Source organism: Bos javanicus, chromosome 5 (assembly GCF_032452875.1).
Source record: "Bos javanicus breed banteng chromosome 5, ARS-OSU_banteng_1.0, whole genome shotgun sequence".
In the NCBI taxonomy this organism is placed as follows: Eukaryota; Metazoa; Chordata; class Mammalia; order Artiodactyla; family Bovidae; genus Bos; species Bos javanicus.
In genome coordinates this window covers 41,415,141-41,442,257 of record NC_083872.1, presented here as the reverse complement: position 1 = coordinate 41,442,257, position 27,117 = coordinate 41,415,141, and the positions used below count along the sequence as shown (strand labels likewise).

The 27,117-nt window shown below is 38.0% G+C and overlaps 1 protein-coding gene across 1 annotated transcript in view; it reads right to left on the bottom strand.

The window, feature by feature from the left end:
* The window catches only part of SLC2A13 (solute carrier family 2 member 13), a 526,695-nt gene that overhangs the window by 387,278 nt on the left and 112,300 nt on the right, over window positions 1-27,117 (bottom strand). The window contains exon 3 of the mRNA XM_061416450.1: window positions 14,092-14,300. Within this exon, the coding sequence (XP_061272434.1) occupies window positions 14,092-14,300 (209 nt within the window). The remainder of the gene's footprint in view (window positions 1-14,091; window positions 14,301-27,117) is intronic.

The window sequence follows — 27,117 nt, the reverse complement described above, 5'->3', positions numbered from 1 at the left end:
AAGAGTAGCTCAAGTGCCTTTCTTTTTCAGATGAAGAAAATTGCATTTTCTTCAGGATATTCCTCTAACCTTCTCCAAACACTAGGTAACCTTTAAATGGCACAACAGTTTGTCTTTTCTCAAGGAAAGAAATCTCCAGACCATGGTTTTATTTACAAAGCAGACTATCATTTGTGCTGAATGATGGATTTAGCGTTAAGTTGGAAATGAACTTCCCTGAAGCAGCAACTCAAGAACTACATTCCTTTTGAAATGTACTTTGCTGGGTTTTCTCCTCCTATCTGTATTAAATACAGAAAAATGTTATAATGTGTTGGAATAAAAAAAAAAAAAAAATTGACACAAGCAAAACATCCTAAGCCTGGATTTTTCTATGAGATGGATTCAGAAAACTAAGATCATGGCATCTGGTCCCATCACTTCATGGGAAATAGATGGGGAAACAGTGGAAACAGTGTCAGACTTTCTTTTGGGGAGCTCCAAAATCACTGCAGATGGTGATTGCAGCCATGAAATTAAAAGACGCTTACTCCTTGGAAGGAAAGTTATGACCAACCTGGATGGCAATATTCAAAAGCAGAGACATTACTTTGCCAACAAAGGTCTGTCTAGTCAAGGCTATGGTTTTTCCGGTGGTCATGTATGGATGTGAGAGTTGGACTATAAAGAAAGCTGAGCACTGAAGAATTGATGCTTTTGAACTGTGGTGTTGGAGAATACTCTTGAGAGTCCCTTGGACTGCAAGGAGATCCAACCAGTCCATCCTAAAGGAGATCAGTCCTGGGTGTTCTTTGGAAGGAATGGTGCTAAAGCTGAAACTCCAGTACTTTGGCCACCTCGTGCGAAGAGTTGACTCATTGGAAAAGACTTTGATACTGGGAAGGATTGGGGGCAGGAGGAGAAGGGGACGACAGAGGATGAGATGGCTGGATGGCATCACCGACTCGATAGACAAGAGTCTGGGTGAACTGCGGGAGTGGTGATGGACAGGGAGGCCTGGCGTGCTTCGATTCATGGGGTTGCAGAGAGTTGGACACGACTGAGCGACTGAACTAAACTGAACTAGCAAGAAAGCAGAAGGATGAACCATCAACTATGAACTTTCTGAAACAATCTGAATTTTCAATATTAACCAGTAAAAATGGCTTGAAAGGCTATAAGTAATCTGAAAAGTACTTCCTTTTTCAGTGATTTACAGAGTAGAAAAAATTCTCAATGTTGTTGTTTATCTCTTTGTAAGAGGAGAGTCAGTGACATTTTAATGTGAAACCTAAGAACTATTCCAATTTTGCTTATGATTTTAAAGGTTCTCTGGGGTCAAAGCAACTTTTATTTAAAGACATGTTGAACTAAATAGCAGTTCTTTTGAATAAGTCATGATGCCTAAGAAAATAAGTTTAACTAAAAACTGAATAGAATTATATATTCTTTTAACAATCCTTCAGCTTACAGCTTGTTAACACAAAGATAGAGAATTAAAGTAGCTTTTCACTTAACCTTTTATTTTAATCTACCGTTTACCATAGGAGATAGATATATAACAGCCTCACAGTTGAAAATCTGGGTAATTTTGCAACAATTTCAAGAATATTAGCTATAGAAACATTTTCTTTTCCTACATATGGAAAATTGGTTGTCCATCTTGCTGAGAAACAATTTGTTAATATCTATTTCAAAATTATCCAGTAAATAGCACATATGCATTACTTTCAGTCAGGAAACACTACTATCACACAAAGAAAATATAAGCAAAACTACCAGAAATATTTGGAAAAATGACACTTTGAGCTAAGGGCAATAGATGTCAACTGCAACGAGCATTCCACTGAAATGTCATTAGGCTGGAATTAGATATCTACAGAACTTTTGGAAGGATTTCTATTAAAACAGATGATATGTATCTACCCTTTTTGACCTCTCTGCAGAATATGATTTGTTGAAATGGCCAGAGACAATATCAACTCATATAAAAAAGGAAACTGACTTACAAGGATATGAATCTTGATGACCTAACTGTAAAATTACTGGAAGAAAAAAAAGAGAGAGAGATGCAGCTATTCTTTCCTGTACACCATAGGTATGACCTCCAAACAGCTAAGGTAAATCATACCAGGCTTTAAAAAGTGAACTCACAGGAAGGTCTTGAATAAATGTTCCATCCTACAACATTCTTTTTTTCCAGGCTGGAGATTAAACTACCCAATGAAGGCAAAACAGAGTCAACATGCTTGCAGATTACTGAGCTGATTTGTTGATACAATTAAACAATGCAAATCTTCTTGACATAAATGTTTCTGCAAAGATTATACACTGCATAGATAACCTGACCACAACACTGACTAACAACCAGTAGGCCTGGATCTAATTTCAGTTTAAAGCATTAACTAGTACCTCTGGGCTGCTATTCTCACATACGTCCAATATTAAGATTTTTGTGCCCAAAGGGTAGGGCAATTTCTCGGTGACATTCTTACATGAAATAAATCAATTTTGGAAGTATCTGTGTTTTAGGTAAACCTAGGCAATATCAATAACCTCAGATATGCAGATGATACCACCTTTATGGCAGAAAGTGAAGAAAAACTAAAGAACCTCTTGACAAAAGTCAAAGAGGAGAGTGAAAAAGTTGGCTTAAAACTCAACATTCAGAAAACGAAGATCATGGCATCTGGTCCCATCACTTCATGGTAAACAGATGGGGGAAAAGTGGAAACAGCAGCAGATTTTACTTTTGGGGGCTACAAAATCACTGCAGATGGTGACTGCAGCCATGAAATTAAAAGACACTTACTCCTTGGAGGAAGTTATGACCAACCTTGACAGAATATTAAAAAGAAGAGACATTACTTTGCCAACAAAGGTCCATCTAGTCAAGGCTATGGTTTTTCCAGCAGTCATGTATGAATGTGAGAGTTGAACTATAAAGAAAGCTGAGCACCAAAGAATTGATGCTTTTAAACTGTGGTGTTGGAGAAAACTCTTTAGAGTCCCTTGGACTGCAAGGAGATCCAGCCAGTCCATCCTAAAGGAAATCAATCCTGAATATTCATTGGAAGGACTGATGCTGAAGCTGAAACTCCAGTAGTTTGGCCACCTGATGCAAAGAGCTGACTCATTTGAAAAGATCCTGATGCTGGGAAAGATTGAAGGCGGGAGGGGAAGGGGACGACCGAGGATGAAATGATTGGATGGCATCACCGACTCAATGGACATGAGTTTAAGTAAACTCCGGAAGCTGGTGATGGACAGGGAGGCGTGGAGTGCTGCAGTCCATGGGGTCACAAAGAGCTGGACACGACTGAGCGACTGAAATGAACTGTTCTGAGGCAATATTAACTGTAAAAAGATTTACATATATTCCCTGGTGGCTCAGACGGCAAAGCATCTGCCTACAATGAGGGAGACCTAGGTTCAATCCCTGAGTTGGGAAGATCCTCTGGAGAAGGAAATGGCAACCCATTCCAGTACTCTTGCCTGGAAAATCCCATGGACAGAGAAGCCTGGTAGACTACAGTCCATGGGGTTGCAAAGAGTCGTACATGACTGAGCGACTTCACTTTCATATATATATATTTATATATATACAAGATAGGACATACAAAGAAGTTCTTCGTTAAAAAAAAAAGTTTGTTTAGATTTTCAAATTCCTCAGATTGCCCATGTGCTATAAACAGATGAAAATATTTGCAGGAGGCTGCCCCTGCCACCTCAGGTCTGTATTCAGTCTCCCCTTTGCCTGGCTCCCGTTATCAACCTGCTGGAACACCGAAGTTGCCTTGATGATCCCAAAAGACTTTCCCTGGTCTTTTTATAAGGATTCACGCATCAACATCTGTTTATTTCTCCAGGGAGAGAGAACTTTCTTTGTTCACATTTTCCCTCCAATGATCCTGCTTTAATCCTTCAGTGCAGAGCCTAGAAGGGAGTGGCAGAAAGCATGCCTAATGTCACACTTTCCTTGAGTCCTGTCTAAGAGGCTTCTTCTGAGAAGCATGTCAGTAACAGCCTTCAACTCTCCCTATGACACCACCTGATGAATATGTTTGTTGTTCTCTGGTGTAAGACAAAAAATTGAAAAAGTTAAGAAAAAAATGGTTTTTACTGTGTGTGGTAATCACTTCACAGTATGAACATAAATCATTATGTTGTACACCTGGAACCAATACAAAGTTATATGTCAATTATTATATTTTAATTTAAAAAATATGAAAATAAAGAAAGCTTGGCCATAATGGTAGAGTAGAAAGACCCTCAGCTCCCCTCCTCTCATGGGCATACAACAATTACAACCATTTACAGAGCAATACTGATGAGAAAGACCAGAATCTACCAGAAAAAAGTATTATATAACTAAAGACATAAAGAAGAAACCACAATGATATGGGTAGGAGAAGCAAAGGTGTAGTCAAGACCCATGCCTCTAGGTGGATGACCCACAGTGAGAGGAAAATTAGAAATGCAGGGAGTCCTGCACTGGGAAGACCAGCCCCTAGAATATCTGGTTTTGAAGGTCAGTAGTGTTTACATTCAGGAGAGCTGTGGAAGATAGAGACTCCACTCTTAGAGTGCAATCAAAATGTCACACGCTCAGGGACCCAGGGCAGAAGCAGTAATTTTAAAGGATCCTGGGTCAGATGCAGGCCAACCTTAAAGAATCTCCAGAAGAAGCCAGAAGCAATTGGAGCTTACCCTGGAAACACAGATACTGGCGTTATCCATTTTGGGGAACTTGTTCTACCATGTGGACAGTGGTACTAACAAGCTCCCCCTCTAGTTTATCAGTCTAGGGACCTGGCCTTGCCTAGTAGGCTATAAGCACCTGTACTGGGATGTCTCAAGCCAAGTAACTAACCTGCAGAGGACACAGCCCCCCAAAAGTAGGAGGGCTGCTGTAAAACTCTTGAGCATACAGCCATCCTTGGAGATGGCTACATCCACTGAGGGCCTAGGACTCAGGACCACACACGAGTGCACAAGCACTAGACTTGGGACTCCCAGGTCTATCAGCTGACTTTTCATCACAAACCCTGAGGTCAGAAGAGTGTCACGATATACTTAAAGTGGTGAAAGCAAAAAACCTACCTCAAAAATTACCTATCCAGCTAGGCATTCATTCAGATTTGATGATGAGATCAAAAAGTTTATAGATAAGCAAAAGAACTCTTGCTTATAGATAAGAACTCTTTCAGTTCAGCACCACAATAACTCCTTTACAATAAATCTGAAAGGTGAACAACAACAACAAAAGAAGCCACAACTAAAAACATAAAAAGTACTAAAGGAAAAAAGCTCACTGGTTAAGGCAAAAATACAATAAAGGTAAAAACATAGTAAAGGTAGTAATCAAGCATGGACAAAGTTAGTAAAAGGTTACAAGACAAAAGCATTATAAAGTCGTCTGTATCTGCTATAAGTAGTTGAGGAATACACAAAAAAAAGATATGTAAAATATGATGTCAAGAAAAGTAATCCTGGGGAAGGTTGAAGAAAATATAGGATTATTAAATTGCATTTGAAATGAAGAGATTAGCAACTTAAAATAATCATATATATATATTTTAAGATATATATATATATACACATACACACATACACACACTCAGTTCAATTCAGTTGCTCAGTCATGTCTGACTCTTTGTGACCCCATTAACCACAGCACACCAGGCCTCCCTGTCCATCACCAATTCCCAGAGTTTACTCACACTCATGTCCATTGAGTCCATGATGCCATCCAACATCTCATCCTCTGTCGTCCCCTTTTCCTCCTGCCTTCAATCTTTCCCAGCATCAGGGTCTTTTCCAATGAGTTAACTCTTCGCATGAGGTGGCCAAAGTACTGGAGTTTCAGCTTTAGCATCATTCCTTCCAAAGAAATCCCAGGGCTAATCTCCTTCAGAATGGACTGGTTGGATCTCCTTGCAGTCTAAGGGATTCTCAAGAGTCTTCTCCAACACCACAGTTCAAAAGCATCAATTCTTCGGCGCTCTGCCTTCTTCACAGTCCAACTCTCACATCCATACATGACCACAGGAAAAACCATAGCCTTGACTAGACGAACCTTTGTTGGCAAAGTAATGTCTCTGCTTTTGAATATGCTATCTAGGTTGGTCATAACTTTCCTTCCAAGGAGTAAGCGTCTTTTAACTTCATGGCTGCAATCACCATCTGTAGTGATTTTGGATCCCATAAAAATAAAGTCTGACACTGTTTCCACTGTTTCCCCATCTATTTCCCATGAAGTGGTGAGACTGGATGCCATGATCTTCGTTTTCTGAATGCTGAGCTTTAAGCCAACTTTTTCACTCTCCACTTTCACTTTCATCAAGAGGCTTTTTAGTTCCTCTTCACTTTCTGCCGTAAGGGTGGTGTCATCTGCATATCTGAGGTTATTGATATTTCTCCTGGCAATCTGGATTCCAGCTTGTGCTTCTTCCAGTCTAGTGTTTCTCATGATGTACTCTGCATATAAGTTAAATAAACAGGGTGACAATATACAGCCTTGACGTACTCCTTTTCCTATTTGGAACCAGTCTGTTGTTCCATGTCCAGTTCTAACTGTTGCTTCCTGACCTGCATACAAATTTCTCAAGAGGCAGATCAGGTGGTCTGGTATTCCCATCTCTTTCAGAATTTTCCACAGTTTATTGTGATCCACACAGTCAAAGGCTTTGGCATAGTCAATAAAGCAGAAATAGATGTCTTTCTGGAACTCTCTTGCTTTTTCCATGATCCAGCAGATGTTAGCAATTTGATCTCTGGTTCCTCTGCCTTTTCTAAAACCAGCTTGAACATCAGGAAGTTCACGGTTCACATATTGCTGAAGTCTGGCTTGGAGAATTTTGAGCATTACTTTACTAGCATGTGAGATGAGTGCAATTGTGTGGTAGTTTGAGCATTCTTTGACATTGCCTTTCTTTGGGATTGGAATGAAAACTGACCTTTTCCAGTCCTGTGGCCACTGCTGAGTTTTCCAAACTTGCTGGCATATTGAGTGCAGCACTTTCACAGCATCGTCTTTCAGGATTTGAAAGAGCTCAACTGGAATTCCATCACCTCCACTAGCTTTGTTTGTAGTGATGCTTTCTAAGGCCCACTTGACTTCACATTCCAGGATGTCTGGCTCTAGGTCAGTGATCACACGATTGTGATTATCTGGGTCGTGAAGATCTTTTTTGTACAGTTCTTTTGTGTATTCTTGCCATCTCTTCTTAATATTTTCTGCTTCTGTTAGGTCCATTCCATTTCTGTCCTTTATCGAGTTCATCTTTGCAGGAAATATTCCTTTGTTATCTCTATACTAACACATATATGTGGAATTTAGAAAGATGGTAACAATAACCCTGTATGCGAGACAGCAAAAGAGACACTGATGTATAGAACAGTCTTTTGGACTTGTGGGAGAGGGAGAGGGAGAGGGTGGGATGATTTGGGAGAATGGCATTGAAACATGTATAATATCATATATGAAACGAGTCGCCAGTCCAGGTTTGATGCATGATACTGGATGCTTGGGGCTGGTACACTGGGACGACCCAGAGGGATGGTATGGGGAGGAAGGAGGGAGGAGGGTTTAGGATGGGGAACACATGTATACCTGTGGCGGATTCATTTTGATATATGGCAAAACCAATACAATATTGTAAAGTTAAAAAATAAAATTAAAAGGCAGTAGGTACCTAATTACCAATAATTATTTTCAATTTAAACAGACTACATGCTCCCATGAAAGGACACAGATACAAAACACACCCATATATATGCTATCTGTGCTGTGCTTAACTTGCTCAGTCCTGTCTGACTCTTTGAGACCCCCTGGACTGTAGCCCACCAGGCTCTTCCGTCCATGGACATTCTCCAGGCAAGAATACTAGAGAGGGTTGCCATGCCCTCCTCCAGGTGATTCTCCCAACCCAGGGATTGAACCCAGGTCTTCTGAATTGCAGGCATATTCTTTACTGCCTGAGCCACCAGGGAAGCCCAAGAATACTGGAGTGGGCAGCCTATTCTTTCTCCAGGGGTATCTTCCCGACCCAGGAATCAAAATGTGGTCTCCTGAGTTGCAAGCAGATTCTTTACCAGCTGAGCTACCAAGAAAGCCCATATGTGCTATCTAGAATGGCCTAATTTCAGATCTAAAGACACACACACACACACACACCCCTTCAGACAAGTGAAAACAAAACACAATGATTCAAAATCTATGGGATGTAGCAAAAGCAGTTCTATGAGGGAAATTTATGGTGATACAAACAAAGCTCAGGAAATGAAAAAAATCTCAAATAAACAACCTAACCTTATACCTAAGGAACTGGAAAAAGAAAGATAAAGAATACCCAAAGTTAGCCAAAGGAAAGAAATCAAAGACCAGAGAATTACAGACATAAATAAAATAGAGACTAAAAAAATAATAGAAGAGATCAATGAGATGAAGAGCCAGCTCTTTAAAAAGACAAACAAAATTGATAAGTTTAAGTCAGACTGATCAACAAAAAAGGAGAGAGGACCCAATCAAATTATATCAGATATGAAAAAGGAATACTTACAACCAACAACACAGAAATACAAAGGACAGTATGAATGATTATATGCCAATAAAATGAATAATCTAGAACAAATGGACAAGTTCCTAGAAATGTACAAGCTCTCAAGACTGACCAGAATGAAATAGAAAATAGAAACAGACTGATTACCAGAAATGAAATTGAATCAATAATCAAAAACTCTCAACTTACAAACATCTAGACCAGATGGCTTCACAGGTGAATTCTACCAAACATTTATAAAAGAGTTAGCACCTGTCATTCTCAAACTATTGCCAAAAATTACAGAGGAATGAATGCTTCCAAACTCATTCTACAAGACAAGAATAACTCTGATACCAAAACCAAACAGAAATATATATATTAAAAAAAAATTACAGGCCATTATCACTGATGAACACACATGCAAAAATCCTCAACAAAATAATAGCAAACCAAATATAACAATACATTAGAAGAATCACACACCATGATCAAGTGGAATTTATTCCAGAGATGGCTAAGTATCCACAAATCAATTAATGTGATATACCACATTAACAAAGTGAAGAATAAAAATCATATGATAATCTCAACAGATGCAGAAAAATCTTTTGACATAATTCAGCATCCATTTGTGATTAAAAACTCTCCACAAAGTGGGTATACAGGGGACATACTTCAACATAATAAAACCATTTATGACAAACCCACAGCTAATGGCATACTCAACAGTGAAAATTGAAAGGACTTTCTATAAGATCAGGAAGAAGGTAAGAAAGCCTTCTCTCGTCACTTTTTTCAGATGTCCCAGCCACAGTCAAGAAGAAGAAAAAATAAAAGGAATCCAAATCTGAAAGAAAGAAGTAAAATGGTCACCGTTTGCAGATGATATGGTACTATACACTGAAAATCCTAAAGATGCCCCTGAAAAAGCACTGCTGCTGCTGCTAAGTCGCTTCAGTCGTGTCCGACTCTGTGCGACCCCATAGACGGCAGCCCACGAGGCTCCCCCGTCCCTGGGATTCTCCAGGCAAGAACACTGGAGTGGGTTGCCATTTCCTTCTCCAATACATGAAAGTGAAAAGTGAAAGTGAAGACGCTCAGTCTATCCGACTCTTAGTGACCCCATGGACTGCAGCCTACCAGGCTCCTCTGTCCGTGAGATTTTCCAGGCAAGAGTACTGGAGTGCAGTGCCATTGCCTTCTCCGGAAAAAGCACTAGAGTTCATCAATTCATAAAGTTACAGGATACAAATTTAATATATAGAAACACATAACAATAAAATCAAAAATGAGACTTTTTTTAAATCCCACTTGCCATCACATTTAAAAAAATACCTAGGGAATAAATTTAACTATGGAGATAAAATACCTGTACTCAGAAAACTATAAAACACTGTGAAAGAAATGGAAGATGATACAAACTGATGCAAAGATATACCATGTTGATGGATGGGAAGAATTAGTATTGTTAAAATGACCACACTACCCAAGACAATCTACAGATTCAATGCAATCCCTAACAAACTACCAGTGGTACACTTCACAGAAATAAGTAATTTTAAGATTTTTATGGAAACACAAAAGACATTGAAAAGCCAAAACAATATTGAAAAAAATAACAGTTGGAGGAATCTTTCTTCCTGACTTCCTACAAAATCATCAAAACAGTATGGTACTGACCACAAAATAGACAGGCAGAACAATGAATAGAGAATAGAGAGCCCAGAAATAAACTCACACATTTATGGTTGGTCAATCTATGACAAGGAGGCAAGAATACACAATGAGGAAAATACAGTCTTTTTAATAAGTGGTGCTGGAAAAACTGGATAACTACATACAAAAGAATAAAATTAGAACGTTTTCTCACATCATATTTAAAAATAAACTCAGAATGGATTAAAGACCTAGATGTACAATTGGAAACCATAAAACTTCCAAAAGAAAACAGAGAATAATCTTTGACATAAATCAAAGCAATATTTTTGTATCTGTTGCCTAAGGCAAATAGGACCTAATTTGAGGTCGACCTTCATGCCACGTGCAGAAGAGATGAAACCCCATTTTATTTTATAAACCCCATCCTATTCCAAGCACGGCCTATGAGCCTCATCTCTGCTGCTGACCTGGTCAGAGAAGCCACAATATTCACTGCTTAAAGTCATAAACTGTGTTTTGAACCCAGTAGTAATTAAGCCCCATATACACTGACATTTCATACATCAAAAAAAATTAATACATAATTCAGCCACTATCCCTATTTTCCTCAAAGAGGGCAAATTTAAATTCAAGTGATCAAGGGGAAAAAAAATTCACAAAAAGAGAAGGTACACCTGCAATGAGGGAGACCTGGGTTCAATCCCTGGGTTGGGAAGATCCTCTAGAAAAGGGAAGGGCTACCCACTACAGTATTTTGGCCTGGAGAATTCCACAGGGTCACAAAGTGTCGGACATGACTGAGCGACTTTCACTTCACTAAGTAGTACAACAGTCACAAGTCACAAATCCACCGGGAACTCTGAGAGAAGGATGTGGTTTACTGATCTGGAATCAGATTTAGCACGCTCACAGGTAGCAGGAAACTAAGCCACCATGTCTGATGATAAAATATTTCTGCCTAAAAGAAAAAGTTTTATTATTTATTATTAAACAACTACTTTCTACCCTCCTGGAATATCAGGGTATACACAGTGCCTAGGTCAAGGTTCTTCCCTCCAAACAACTGTCTTCCACCACCCAGAGTTTCTGGGCTCCAAGTCATGGCTTGAAATTCATCTCAACAGAATCCATGGACTGATTGACATACATCACTCTCTAATCCTCCGACACAATGGCTGAATCTTCTCTGAGCCAGAACATTTTTATTTCAAAGTTAGCTGTTTCTTCATGTGTAATAGTCCATGTAGCCTATCTTCAAATGTAAAGTGACTGAGGGCAAGACATCCTGGTTGTTAAGGCAAATTCTAGCACTGCTCTCTATTTTCCAACTGAACTGACACAGTTTTGCTCATGGACATGAAAATGATGCAATAAAATTGATACTGTGCAAAACATGTTTTATTGTGGTCAGATTCCTCAATAACAAAAATAAAGCCCCAAGTTTCTGGTGTCATGTAACATGGGCAAAACTGTGTGCATTCATGCCATAATGCTATTAATTCTTTACCTTTATAAAAGAACAATGGATTAGTTTTAAAAGTAAGCAAGATGATAGTACTCAAATAATACAAATCAGAAATGGATAAATTATTAATCCTATTAGTTATAAAGTTTATAATATTTAATCAAGCATAAGACATATTGAGATTCAGTGAATAACACAGTATTAAGATTTCTGCAACTTTGTCTTTGAAATGATGGCTGCCTTTTCTTTAAATTTTCAATGAATGTGTAATGTATAACAAATACATTTATGTATATAATTTAAAAAGAAAATTTGTGCCAAATGTACATATAAAGCAATGTTTAAGGAGGAAATGATTAAATAGCTAAATGGAAATGATTAAATAGCTAATATTTAAATAGCTTAAACACAGTAAGTAGTTCCCAAAGACTTCTGATAAAAATTAAAGTGGGGCTTCTCTCATAGCTCAGTTAGTAAAGAATCTGCCTGCAATGCAGGAGACCTGGGTTCAATCTCTGGAGATGGAAATGGCAACCCACTCCAGTATTCTTGCCTGGAGAATCCCATGGACAGAGGAGTCTGGCAGGCCCCAACTCTTGGGGTCCCAAGAGCTGGATATGACTTAGCAACTAAACCACCACAACCACCACCAAAGCAGATGCAGATAATTGCAATCCTGTGTACCTCAAGTATCTATAAAAACCCATTTGACTATACATTCCAAATAGTCATGAGAGGCAATGTGCAGTGTCAACAACTGCATGGTTAGACCAGTCAGACAAATTCTTAAGTAGTTAAAATGAAGCTGCATATTCAAAGCTGTGTAGTAGACTCTGTGGTATACCCACTCCAAAACAAGAACATGTTTGGTTTTTTTTAATTGAATTGTTGTCCTACCCCTCACATAGACTAATAAAAACTTATGTTCTAAGTAGTATTTAATATAACCTAATACTCAACAAATATTTCCACTCACACATTAGCACATGGGTTTCAAGTGTACTGATTACTACAAAAGCAACCTCATATTTAATTCAAGTAACTGATGAAAGGAATTTAGTCAGAAGCATAAAATAAGTTATTTGTAATTTAAATTAACATTTGAAATTATATTTTAAAACCTAATACAATCCTGAACCCATAAAAATGAATTATTTTGTTGACACAAAATTCTCTCTAATATATGCACTAATGTGCAGAGTACTTGGGCTTCCCAGGTTGGCACTAGAGTGAAGAACCTGCTTGCCAATACAAGAGTCATTAGAGATGTGGGTTCAGTCTCTGGGTTGGGAAGATCCCCTGGAGGAGGGCATGGCAACCCACTCCAGTATTCTTGCCTGGGAAATCCCACGAACAGAGGAGCCTGACAGGCTATAGTCCACGGGGTCGCAAAGAGTCGGACACGACTGAGCAACTAAGCACACATGCACACATGTACGGCTACCAGAGGGACCAGTTTCTGAAGAGCATTCATTCTACTGTTTCTTCAGTATCCAAAGAATAGTAAGAGAGGTCAGTGAGCAGACCTCCCAAGACTTGTGTAAGACATATCAATAAAGGGGTGTGTTTGTGTTTGGTATTTTTTCATGTATGAATAACCATTTTAATATAAGTTAAGCATCTCCATTGAACAACCAATTACTGTAGAGGCAGAAGGAAAGTTGAGAGAAAATGAGACAATTTTGGGGAATGTGAATCCAACAGGCATTGTAAAATATCTGTTTTATTCCCATCATAAAATTCTGGCAAATTGCTGACCCAAATCAAGCTGTCAAGATTATAGATCCTGTCTGAGAATTTTTAAATCCCTATATGATTTCTTCTCTGAAATTATATTCATCAACATAAATTAACCAGAAACTTGCTTTTTTTTTTTGGTTTCTGACATAGTGAAATTGTGATTACACAAACATTTTAATGAAAACAGGTAAATGCAAAACTATTCCATAACTAGTATACGAAGCTATATGCTTAGTCTTAGTGTGGAAATTAATTAGTATGGAAAACATTAGTATGGAAATTAATGTAGCATATGTAAACAAGGTATTTAATTTTACTTAAGTGTTTTATTTTGACAATAGTTCATGCTGACTTTTTATTTATGACACGTCAATAATGCAGGTTTATCTTTATATATATTTACATGTAAAATATACTCAAAAAATGTCCCCCCATACAAAATGACACCTATATCAAGTATATCTGATTTAAAAGAAATCACAAAAATAAAAATCATGTGAGGACAGTGGCATTCTGGGAATTTTTTTCATTCTTTTATAACACAATTATTTGCTTTTGAAATTCAAATATATTTATTTTGGCTTAGTTATACATATAGAACCACTTCATCATTTAGATATATAAATAAAATTAAAAGAATATGATTTATAAGTAAAATTATTATGTAGTCTTAAAATTAATATATATATATAATCCACATACCTGAGCCAACCTCTTTTTCCTCTTCTTCAATGTTGTTTTTGATACTATCATACTCCTCATCAATGGTTTGGTTACCACGCATCTGAGATAAAATTCTACGGGCCTTTTGAGTCTGTCCTTTCTGAATAAGCCATCGAGGGCTTTCAGGTAAAAAGAGAAAGCCAAAAAACTGTATAACTGCTGGAATTGCTGCAAGTCCCAGCATGTACCTGCAATAAGAAATCAATATATTGCTGTAAAATGTGGTCTTATAAATGCTGAATATGAATAAAAGGTTTGCATTTACCACATTGGAATAACATATAATGGTAAAAATTAGAAAGATTTTCTTTTCATCATATATATATATGTCTGTCATCAGAAATAATGACATTCTTATACTGTAGCAGGAAATCAAAAAATGAGAAAATCTGATTCTTTCTCTCTCCCACAAATTACAATGAAAAGGAATGGACAAAAGTCATATTCATTAAGGCTATGCATTCTGAAGCAAACACAACATGCAAAACACCATAATCACCATTCCTATCTAATACTACTATAATTTTGCAATTTACAATATAAACATGGGGTTAAGACAAAGTTCTCTCATACCTGGTTAAAAGATATACTGTTCATTAAAATATATGCTCAGATTTCTTTACAGTTATTTCTTTTCTGTAAATAACCAGTTATGATTTCATTTTGCCATCAAGCAACATATATTTTCAGGCAAAAAGCACTTCATTTTTTAAAAAAGACAAGGAGATGGGGAAGGACAGAGAGTTAGGAAAGCATATAGCAGCCGATAGCAGAAAAAATATAGTCAGATGCAAATAACGATTATTAAAATGTTTAGGAATGTGAAAAAGCTACTTATGTTGTTTCATTTGTCCTTTTTTTCAGACATCTGTTCTTATTTTAATTGTAGGATAATTACAGTATTATGATGGTTTTTGCCATACATCAACATAAGTGTCTATTCTTAATGACTGGCAAAACTCTAAATAGCAAATAAGCACACCACTTTAAATCCACCAGAGAAATAACAAAAATATAAATATGAATATATCAATATCAAGATCTCTTCAAATTGTTCTGACCACTGGACTAATGTCCTAACATCTCCAGGCCTCAATCCTTTTAAACTGAGTTATGCTACATAAACTTCAAGGCCTCTTTAAACTGATGGCTTCTATGAATCTAGAAGAGTTGGACACGACTGAGCAACTTAAAAAAAAACAAAAAAAATCTAGGACACTTGGATGTTTCCTACTGATCCAGGTTTCCAGAATATTTTCCATGGTAGATATATGGTGGCAGAGCTCAGAAGGCCAGTCCTGATTACATAATAACCCATAAATTAATGAGAATCCACCTGACTCAATACACTTTTCAAAGCTACTCTAACTTTTCAGTTCAGTTCAATTGCTCAGTCATGTCTGAATCTTTGTGACCCCATGGACTGCAGCATGCCAGGCTTCCCTGTCCATCATCAACTCCTGGAGCTTGCTCAAACTCAAGTCCATCAAGTTGGTGATACCATCCAACCATCTCAACCTTGGTCATCCCCTTCTCCTCCTGCCTTCAGTCTTTCCCAGCATCAGGGTCTTTTCCAATGAGTCAGTTCTTCACACTGGGTGTTAAGCTATACTAAACCAAAAGTACAGCAATCCTGAAGACTCCAAACACATATCTTGTGCACAAGTCTATTATTTTCCAGGCAATTTCATTTTAATTCCAAAAAGAGTAGAAAAGCAAAATACAACTGCTACATGAGTGTTCAGAGTATCTCTTATGACAAATTGTAGCAACAAATACACTCAGAAAAATTAACTAAGATATAGAAAGTAAAGTGTTTATGAAAGACTGACTAAATAAATCACTTAATAAAGATCTTATTAGACATGTTTCATACTTTAATCCATTAATTTTGAAAATTACACCAATACTGAATCATTCCTTCCTCAGCTCACCTACAAAACATTTTTAACCTCAATTTATGTCATTATACCTTATATTATAATAAATCATTTACCTATTTCACTTGATTGCATATTGAACCATGTATTCAGCAAAGGACCTTATAAACTATCTTGCACAGTGGGCATTTAGTAAATGTTTTGTGAAATGATACAAAGCAGCTATACAATATAAACAGTCTATAAAAACTAAACAGAAAATAACTGTTTCACATTTCTATAATAACATTTTATGCAAAACCCTACTGGGTCATTTAGGTCTGCAAGGTTACTTACAGAGTAATTCTTTCCAAGAAACTACATTTTTGTAATTCAAGATATAACCAAACCTTTTCTTCTGAAGAAGACTCATTTGATGAGAACTTAAAAGATTAGCTCACACAAATGTATATTTCTGGCCTCTTTCCTTTACGATGTTAATTTGTATAACCCAATCTGTTACTTAAATGTATGTTTTAATACTGTAAATGAATGAAATTTCTATTCAGTTGTGTTTTCTCTTTAAAAATTTAAGAGAAAAGATTATCCTACACTCCCAATTACTTAAAAGAAAAGCAATAAAAAGATGACTTCAAGAGCTTACTGATTGGAAGACCCTGATGCTGGGAAAGATTGAAGGCAAGACGAGAAGAGGGCAACAAAGGATGAGATGGTCAGACGGCATCACTGACTCAATGGACACGAGTTTGAGCAAACTCAAGGAGAGAGTGAAGGACAGGGAAGCCTGGCATGCTGCAGCTAATGGGGTCACAAAGAATCAGACACAAGTTGGCAACTGAACAACAACAAATAAAGTAGAAACCAAATATATTGAATTAGGAAATAAATAAGAAAAGTACTAAAGATGAAACCCTTTATGTTCTTTTCTTTATACCTTTCTCGATCTTTTATTCTGTTCTCCAAACCCCCTTTAGTGATGAATGAAGATTAAAGGGATACACTAAATACTTCAAAGAAGCACTGAAATGAATAAAGAAACTGAATCATTTTTAGACCTAAAGATGCTCACGTAATACTTTGCACTATTGTAGGCTTCCCTGGTACACTTCATTATGCACTATTTAATCCCAGAACATAAACTTTTTTAAAAATTAAAAGAAAAAAGAAGAGGAGAAAAGGGAAAAGAAAAACACAAACATACATATTAGCTTGTTTTCTAAGCCAGCTGTAGGAGACAGAATACTTTAGCTCTCCAGTCTTCTGAAATTTCCAAATACAAAGAGTCTAGATCTGACATTTACAATTCAATGACTTAATACCAGGATAAGAAAAAGAAACTCACATTCTACTGCCAAATTTTAAGGAAATTAAAGCCTATTTTCAGAGACTGGTCAAGATAAACACGTTTTATACATTTACATCCTAAGATTTCTCTTTTAAAAGGAAAACAAAGAAGCTTATTTTCAGTTCAGTTGCTCAGTCATGTCCGACTCTTTGTGATCCCATGGAATGCAGCACAGTGAGCTCCCCTGTCCATCACCAACACCCAGAGCTTGCTCAAACTCATGTCCATCAAGTTGGTGATGACATAAAACCCATCTCATCCTCTGTCATCCCCTTCTCCTCCTGCCTTGACTCTTTCGCAGCCTCAGGGTCTTTCCCAACGACTCAGTTCTTCACATCAGGTGGCCAAAGTATTGGAGCTTCAGCTTCAGCATCAGTCTTTCCAATGAATATTCAGGACTGATTTCCTTTAGCATTGAATGGTTTTATCTCCTTGCAGTCCAAGAAACTCTCAAGAGTCTTCTTCAACACCACATTTCAAAAGCATTAATTCTTCAGCACTCAGCTTTCTTTATGGTCCAACTCCCACATCCATACATGACTACTAGAAAAACCATTACTTTGGACCTTTGTCAGCAAAGTAATGTCTGCTTTTCAATATGCTGTCCATGTTGGTCATAGCTTTTCTTTCAAGGAGCAAGCGTCTTTTAATTTCATGGCTGCAGTCACCATCTGCAGTGATTTTGGAGCCCAAGAACATAAAATCGGTCACTGTTTCCATTGTTTCCCCATCTATTTGCATCTATTTCCTCATCTTTGCATCCATGATGGGACCAGATGCCATGATCTTCATTTTTTGAATGTTGAGTTTTAAGCCAGCTTTTTCACTCTCTTCTTTCACTTTCATAAAGAGGCTCTTTAGTTCTTCACGTTCTACCCTAAGAGCTGCATCATCTGCATATCTGAGGTTATTGATATCTCTCCCAGCAATCTGATTCCAGCTTGTGATTCATCCAGCCCAGCATTTCGCACGATGTACTCTGCATATAAGTTAAATAAACAGGGTGACAATATACAGCCTTGACATATTCCTTTCCCAATTTGGAACCAGTCTATTGTTCCATGCCCAGTTCTAACTGTTGCTTCTTGACCTGCATACAATCTAGGCTAGTTAAAGCACTGCTATAGATTCACCAAGAGTCCTCTAAATCCAAGGAAACCAGATGAATGACAAGAGTACACTGATAAACCAGGCAGGCAATTCCCAAACAAACAAGTAGCCCCCTGACATGGGATATTTCCTTATTATAAGTCAAATCAAGAGTTCTAAACCCTGGCTACACATTAGAATCACCCAAGAGGCTTTTAAAACATACCAGCATCCAGGTCCCAACCACCCCAGAGATTCAGACTAATTGGTCTGGGCTTTAAGACCAGGGAATTCTATTTTCTTAAAAGTTCCCAAGGTGGTACTAATGTGCCTTCATGGCCGAAAACCACTGATCTAAGTGTTTTAAAAACCCAGAGGGTGAAAGTGAACAATAAGCACTCAAGGTCCACATTTTAAGCAAATGCCATTTACATTCTAGAGGCCAGACAGCACATCAAGCTGAAAGAATGGGAAAGGAGGTTGACTCAAGAAAATGTGCCAAGCCTTCATGAATCCTAAAATCTTTAGCATTCTCTTTAGTAACAAGATCACTCATAGAAAGATACCTTTTAAAACTTTCTAAACTTAAGTTAACAAATGAGCTATTTTCTGGTACAACTACCAGTACCAGGACCTGCACACTAGACAACTAAGACAGGAACCTCCAATACTAAGCAATACTTTCAAATTGTGTGTTTGGACCAACTATCAACAAGGGAGACAAGCCTGGTTTCATCTCAGATTAAGCCTTCCCAGTGTCAGGAATTGAAACTGTAAACCAAACATCGTTCATTCCTAGGTGTCAACCTTCTACACTAAGGCTGAGCAGACCTGCTAAGCTGCTGCTATCAGATGGCCTGTTCCTCACACAGAACCAAACCAGTCCTTCACTGAACTGAACATTTACAATCAATCTTGTCTTAAAGGAATCACATTGCTCTCACCTATGAAATGAAAGACAAGCATCCTCGAACAGATGAACATTTAAGACACAGTATTTTGCAGTTCATAACTGCCCTTCTCTGAACTGATGACAAAATGGTTATCTGATAACACAGTTAACAGATGAACCTATTATTTATCTCTAGTAGTTCCACAGTGATGTTAATTATGTTCCAAATTCATGAAAATCTACTTGAAGGTATAAACTCAGCTTGGACATATGATCATTTCACAGTAACAGCAAAAGTAATAGCTGACACATAGCACTAGCACCAGTTACTGTGTGCCAACCACTGCTCAAAGGAATTAACATATCTTAACTTATTTATCTCAAAACAACCGTAGGACATAGGCATCATTATTATTACCATTTTAAAGACACGGAAACAAGGCACAAAGAAGATATAGAACTAGCATGCAGTAGAATTAGGATTAAAACCCAGGCTCCCTATAATAAATGTTTCTTTTAAGTTAAGCTACAATAAATGTTTAACAATTACTTGATAAAATTCATAAAAGGGGGCATACATTCATATTAGTCTCATATTTAAATACTTTGAAGGATCGCTTCAGAAGTTTGTTGTTTACACATCTCTCAGTGTTGTTAACACATCTCAGTAAAGCCCTGCAGCAACAAAAGCAGAAAGAGCCTCTGAGTGCTGTCCTCCCCGTCTTGCCAAACGTAGCACAGCATTGGGCTCGGCACCCACTGGGCTAGGGATCTGCAAACTGGACTTAACAACACTGACCCACTAGTGGCAAACCAAGTATCCTTTTATCTTCTCAACACCAGAGTCTTTCTATGAGAACAGCTGACTATTAAAATATAATTTGTAAGGGTAAACTTCTACTGTTGACTATGCCAAACTGAATTTTGATTTCATTTTTCTTTAATCTATACAGGTAAACTTTTCATACAGGAAAAACTAGACAGTAAGACAACAGATAATTTAAAAGATGATTGGAGCAACAAAATTTTGACTTGAGAGTTGATCCTTTTAAAATGTTTTATATGACAAACTGGGCTGGGCTGTGCTAAGTCGTTTCAGTTGTGTCTGACTCTTTTTGACCCCATGGACTGTAGCCTGCCAAGCTCCTATGTTCATGGAATTTTCCAGGCAAGAATACTGGAGTGGATTGCCATTTTCTCCTCCAGGGGATCTTCCCGACCCAGGAATCGAACCTGCGTCTCTTACATTGCCTGAATGGGCACACAAGTTCTTTACCACTAGCGCCACCTGGGAAGTCCCTTTATATGACATACGATTTATGACTTTAATTGTAAGTCAAGCTATAACAGAAAGACTATCACAGCTAGGGGAATTGTATTATAAAGTGTTATATTTAAATGGGATGACCCAGAGGGAGGGTATGGGGAGGGAGGAGGGAGGAGGGTTCAGGATGGGGAACACAGGTATACCTGTGGCGGATTCATTTCGATATTTGGCAAAACTAATACAATATTGTTAAGTTTAAAAATAAAATTAAATTAAAAAATAAAAATAAAAAAATAAAACAAACTGTATAAAATTATTTTTATTTGCTCTTGAGGTGCTGGATTCTACTAACAGAAGACATTTTCATGTGGAAAAGCACAGTAAAGATTTTTTTGGACACTGCAGTCATTTAACCAATTATCCTCCTAATGAGCCATGAGAGCATTAAGGTGCAGCTCAATAATTACTTCCTTACCTGTCTCTAGACCTCAGGTTGTTAAAAATTTACATTTTTTAAGCCAAATCATCACATTTTTCTAGTCATAGAGAATCTTGATATTTTTCAAAACACAATCTCTGAAACTGTCTTGGGTACAGGGAGGGTTTTTAGCAATATCCTCTAATAATATAGAATACTGTCATAATAAATGGGAAAAAATGTATTTGTTATTGTAACAGTTTTACCTCCATTCTTTATCTTCTAGTTTGCATTTATATCTATTTTCTATTCATTTAGAAATAAGAATATTATGTTAACCCATCTCTAAGAACACAAATATATTAGAGGAATACTGTATCATAAATACTAAGATGCTATTCTTTAAAACTTTACAATTTCAAACTGGCATCCTTTCACATGTAATTATGATTTAAACTTTAAATCTTTTTTTTTCCTGAAACGTTTCACTGAATATCGTAGAACGAGTCAGCAGTTAGAATCAGTAAATTCTTTGAAAATGTTACTTTATGAAGGTTTATGTTACTTTATGCTTACTTAGAATGCTAAGGCTGAACTTCAAACATTTGAATGTAAGTTAAGTGCCAAACTCTAAGAAGTTGAGCATCATGAACAAACTTAATTAGAGTGCTGCTGCTGCTGCTGCTAAGTCACTTCAGTCGTGTCCAACTCTGTGCGACCCCAGAGACAGCAGCCCACCAGGCTCCCCTGTCCCTGGGATTCTCCAGGCAAGAACACTGGAGTGGGTTGCCATTTCCTTCTCCAATGCATGAAAGTGAAAAGTGAAAGTGAAGTCGCTCAGTCGTGTCCAACTCTTAGTGACCCCATGGACTGCAGCCCACCAGGCTCCTCTGTCCATGGCATTTTCCAGGCAAGAGTACTAGAGTGGGATGCCATTGCCTTCTCCATAATTAGAGTGGCAGTATTGTGTAAATCCAAAAACATCTCCCCAAGCAGCAACTTTCCAATATATTGATCGTTATACTCTATACAGACTGGTAAGAATTTCCCCTTAAAAAGGCATAAGCCAATCCATTCAAACCGCATCCAAAAACACAGTCCTTCAGCCCTATATCTAGAGCTACTCTTGATGTTCAAGAGTCCTATGGATTTTGAGTTTTTTCATATATTTCTCATATTCTTTAAGTAATAATACATGAGTAATACATTTACTCCAAAATCTCTATTCTTGGATTTACAAAAGAAACAGCCACATTTAAATATTAATAATAAAATATTTACTCAATAGTCATCAAACATGTTATGATTTATATATGTCTTACTTAATGAAAAAGTTTTAAATGCAAGAACACAGTACTGAATTTTACTATCTGCTACAGTTATAACAACTTACTTCATAATATATTTTTAAAGTTTTGTTCATCACTCAGAAGAACTTAAAATAAGAATTATACTGCCTTAAAAAGGCTGCAAATGAACTTATCTACAAAACTAAAATAGAGTAACAGACATAGGTAATAAATTTATGGCTTCCAGCAGGTAAGGGGGGGAGGAATAAATTGGGAGACTGAAATTGACACATATACACTACCATACATAAAATAGATAACTAATAAGGACCTAGGACAGGGATCTCTATTCAATATTCTATAAGTCTATATGGGAAAAGAATCTAAAAAATAGATACATGCACTTGTATAAACGATTCACTTTCAAGTTTATCTGAAACTAATACAACATTGTAAATCTACTATATCTCAATAAAAAAATTATTTAAAGAAATAAAACACTGCCTAATTAAGACCTCAAGCTAAGAAGTTAATTTTCTTCTGCCATTAAGGGCTATATTCTGTATTCATTAATGATGATTCATATTATCAATGACTAATACACTTGAAAATTTGATGGGAGACAGAACAACAAGAGACACATAGCTGGGGGTAAATAATACAAAAAAATTAATGTGTCAAGTTGTATTCTCTCTAGTTAAAAAAAAAAAAAATGATACATCAGCAGCAAATGAGCAATTTTTGTGTTACTTAGTAAATGAGTCTATGTTAAAAAAAATCAGCCATAGGTATAAACATAGACATAAGCCAAAGCAAATATTAACTTTATCTAGAATTTAGGGAAAACTACTCTGAAAGAAATCTGAGGTCAATACACAAGGCAAGTGGCTTCAATTCAGTGCAGTTGCTCAGTCGTGTACAACTCTTTGAGACCCCATGGACTGCACCACTCCAGGCCTCACTGTCCATCAGCAACTCCTAGAGCTTTCTCAAACTCATGTCTATTGAGTCAGTGATACCACCCAACCATCTCATGGTCTGTTGTTCCCTTCTCCTCCTGCCTTCAATCTTTTCCAGCATCTGGGTCTTTTCCAATGAGTCAGTTCTTCTCATCAGGTGGCCAAAGTACTAGAGCTTCAGCATCAGTCCTTCCAATGAATATTCAGGACTGATCTCCTTTAGGATTGACTGGTTTGATCTCTTTGCTGTCCAAGGGACTCTCAAGAGTCTTCTCCAACACCACAGTTCAAAAGCATCAATTCTTCAGCACTCAGCTTTCCTTATGGTCCAACTCTCACATCCATACATGACTACTGGAAAAACCATAGCTTTACCTAGATGGACCTTTGTCAGCAAAGTAATATTTCTGCTTTTTAATATGCTGTCTAGGTCAGTCATAGCTTTTCTTCCAAGGAAGAAAATTTCATGGCTGCAATCACCATCTGCAGTGATTTTGGAGCCCAAGAAAATAAAGTCTTTTATTTTCTGTCACTGTTTCCATTGTTTCCCCATCTATTTGCATGAAGTGATGGGACCAGATGCCATGATCTTAGTTCTTTGAATGTTGAATTTTAAGCCAGCTTTTTTACTCTCCTCTTTCACTTTCATCAAGAGGCTCTTCAGTTCCTCTTCACTTTCTGCCATATGGGTGGTGTCATCTGCATATCTGAGGTTACTGACATTTCTCCTGGCAATCTTGATTCCAGCTTGTCCTTCATCCAGCCCGGCATTTTTCAAGGCACTTAGCTTGGCTGAGGATATTTAGTGTTGTAGTCACAGTAGGATCAGCAAGATACACTAGCTTTGATAGAATGAGATCAGATGCTATTTAAATAAATGAATGTGGTTTCAGCAGAGATATTAGATAGTTTTAAACAACATGGCAATATGCATCAAGACTTGTACAAAATTCACAGTAACAGTGCAGAAAATAATGTGCACACAGCCATACCTATATATATATATATACCCTCTTTTTTCAAACTCTGAATATCTTCTATATGCAAAGCTCTACATTTGAGATTATGGAGATACACAAATGATCAAGAGACATGTCCTTGCTTCAAGGAATTTATACCTAGTAATCGTGGAATGGAATAGTATTATATAATTGCTATGATTGACATTTAGTCACAGTGTAACAGTAAGGAGAAAAATTATTTCAACGGAAGATATTAGAAAAAGTGTGATGGTAAAAACAACATTTAAATTACGACTGACCATTGCAGAAAAGGAATATAAAGCAAGGAGCCAATATAAGATTCAAATTGAGACTTCCCTGGTGGCTCAGTGGATCAGATCAGTTCAGTCGCTCAGTCGTGTCTGACTCTTTGTGACCCCATGAATCGCAGCATGCCAGGCCTCCCTGTCCATCACCAACTCCCGGAGTTCACTGAGACTCATGTTCATTGAGTCAGTGATGCCATCCAGCCATCTCATCCTCTGTCGTCCCCTTCTCCTCTTGCCCCCAATCCTTCCCAGCATCAGAGTCTTTTCCAATGAGTCAACTCTTCGCATGAGGTGGCCAAAGTACTGGAGTTTCAGTTTTAGCATCATTCCTTCCAAAGAAATCCGAGGGCTGATCTCCTTCAGAATGGACTGGTTGGATCTCCTTGCAATCCAAGGGACTCTCAAGAGTCTTCTCCAACACCACAGTTCAAAAGCATCAATTCTTCAGTGCTCAGCCTTCTTCACAGTCCAACTCTCACATCCATACATGACCACAGGAAAAACCATAGCCTTGACTAGACGAACCTTTGTTGGCAAAGTAATGTCTCTGCTTTTGAATATGCTATCTAGGTTGTTCATAACTTTCCTTCCAAGGAGTAAGCGTCTTTTAATTTCATGGCTGCAGTCACCATCTGTAAAGATTTTGGAGCCCAAAACAATAAAGTCTGACACTGTTTCCACTGTTTCCCCATCTATTTCCCATGAAGTGATGGGACTGGATGCCATGATCTTCGTTTTCTGAATGTTGAGCTTTAAGCCAACTTTTTTACTCTCCACTTTCACTTTCATCAAGAGGCTTTTGAGTTCCTCTTCACTTTCTGCCATAAAGGTGGTATCATCTGCATATGTGAGGTTATTGACATTTCTCCCAGCAATCTTGATTCCAGCTTGTGTTTCTTCCAGTCCAGCATTTCTCATGATGTACTCTGCATATAAGTTAAATAAGCAGGGTGACAATATACAGCGTTGATGTACTCCTTTTCCTATTTGGAACCAGTCTGTTGTTCCATGTCCAGTTCTAACTGTTGCTTCCTGACCTGCATACAGATTTCTCAAGAGGCAGATCAGGTGGTCTGGTATTCCCTTCTCTTTCAGAATTTTCCACAGTTTATTGTGATCCACACAGTCAAAGGCTTTGGCATAGTCAATAAAGCAGAAATAGATGTTTTTCTGGAACTCTCTTGCTTTTTCCATGATCCAGCAGATGTTGGCAATTTGATCTCTGGTTCCTCTGCCTTTTCTAAAACCAGCTTGAACATCAGGAAGTTCACAGTTCACATATTGCTGAAGCCTGGCTTGGAGAATTTTGAGCATTACTTTACTAGCGTGTGAGATGAGTGCAATTGTGTGGAAGTTTGAGCATTCTTTGGCATTGCCTTTCTTTGGGATTGGAATGAAAATGGACCTTTTCCAGTCCTGTGGCCACTGCTGAATTTTCCAAACTTGCTGGCATATTGAGTGCAGCACTTTCACAGCATCATCTTTCAGGATTTGGAATAGCTCAATTGGAATTCCATCACCTCCACTAGCTTTGTTTGTAGTGATGCTTTCTAAGGCCCACTTGACTTCACACTCCAGGATGTCTGGTTCTAGGTCAGTGATCACACCATCGTGATTATCTGGGTCATGAAGATCTTTTTTGTACAGTTCTTCTGTGTATTCTTGCCATCTCTTCTTAATATTTTCTGCTTCTGTTAGGTCCATACCATTTATGTCCTTTATCGAGCCCATTTTGCATGAAATGTTCCTTTGGTATCTCTGATTTTCTTGAAGAGATCCCTAGTCTTTCCCATTCTATTGTTTTCCTCTATTTCTTTGCATTGATCACTGAAGAAGGCTTTCTTATCTCTTCTTGCTATTCTTTGGAACTCTGCATTCAAATGTTTATTTCTTTCCTTTTCTCCTTTTTTCCTTTTCTCCTTTCCCAGCCAGGAGGACATACTCCACGCCCCTAAGCCCGAGGCCAGGGGCAGAAGGCGGGAGGAGCTACCCAATGCCTGAGGCCAGGGGCGGTGGCCGGGAGGACCAACCCCAGGTCCTGATGTTCTGCTGGCGCAAGAGGGCCTAGAGGAGCTATCCCACGTTGAAGGTCAGGAAGGGCGGCGGTGAGGAGATACCCCTCATCCAAGGTAAGGAGCAATGGCTGCACTTTGCTGGAGCAGCCGTGAAGAGATACCCCACACCCAAGGTAAGAGAAACCCAAGTGAGATGGTAGGTGTTGCAAGAGGGCATCAGAGGGCAGACACACTGAAACCATACTCACAGAAAACTAGTCAATCTAATCACACTAGGACCACAGCCTTGTCTAACTCAGTGAAACTAAGCCATGCCCATGGGGCCACCCAAGATGGGCGGGTCATGGTGGAGAGATCTGACAGAATGTGGTCCACTGGAGAAGGGAATGGCAAACCACTTCAGTATTCTTGCCTTGAGAAACCCATGAACAGTATGAAAAGGCAAAATGATAGGATACTGAAAGAGAAACTCCCCAGGTCAGTAGGTGCCCAATATGCTACTGGAGATCAGTGGAGAAATAACTCCAGAAAGAATGAAGGAATGGAGCCAGAGCAAAAACAATACCCAGCTGTGGATGTGA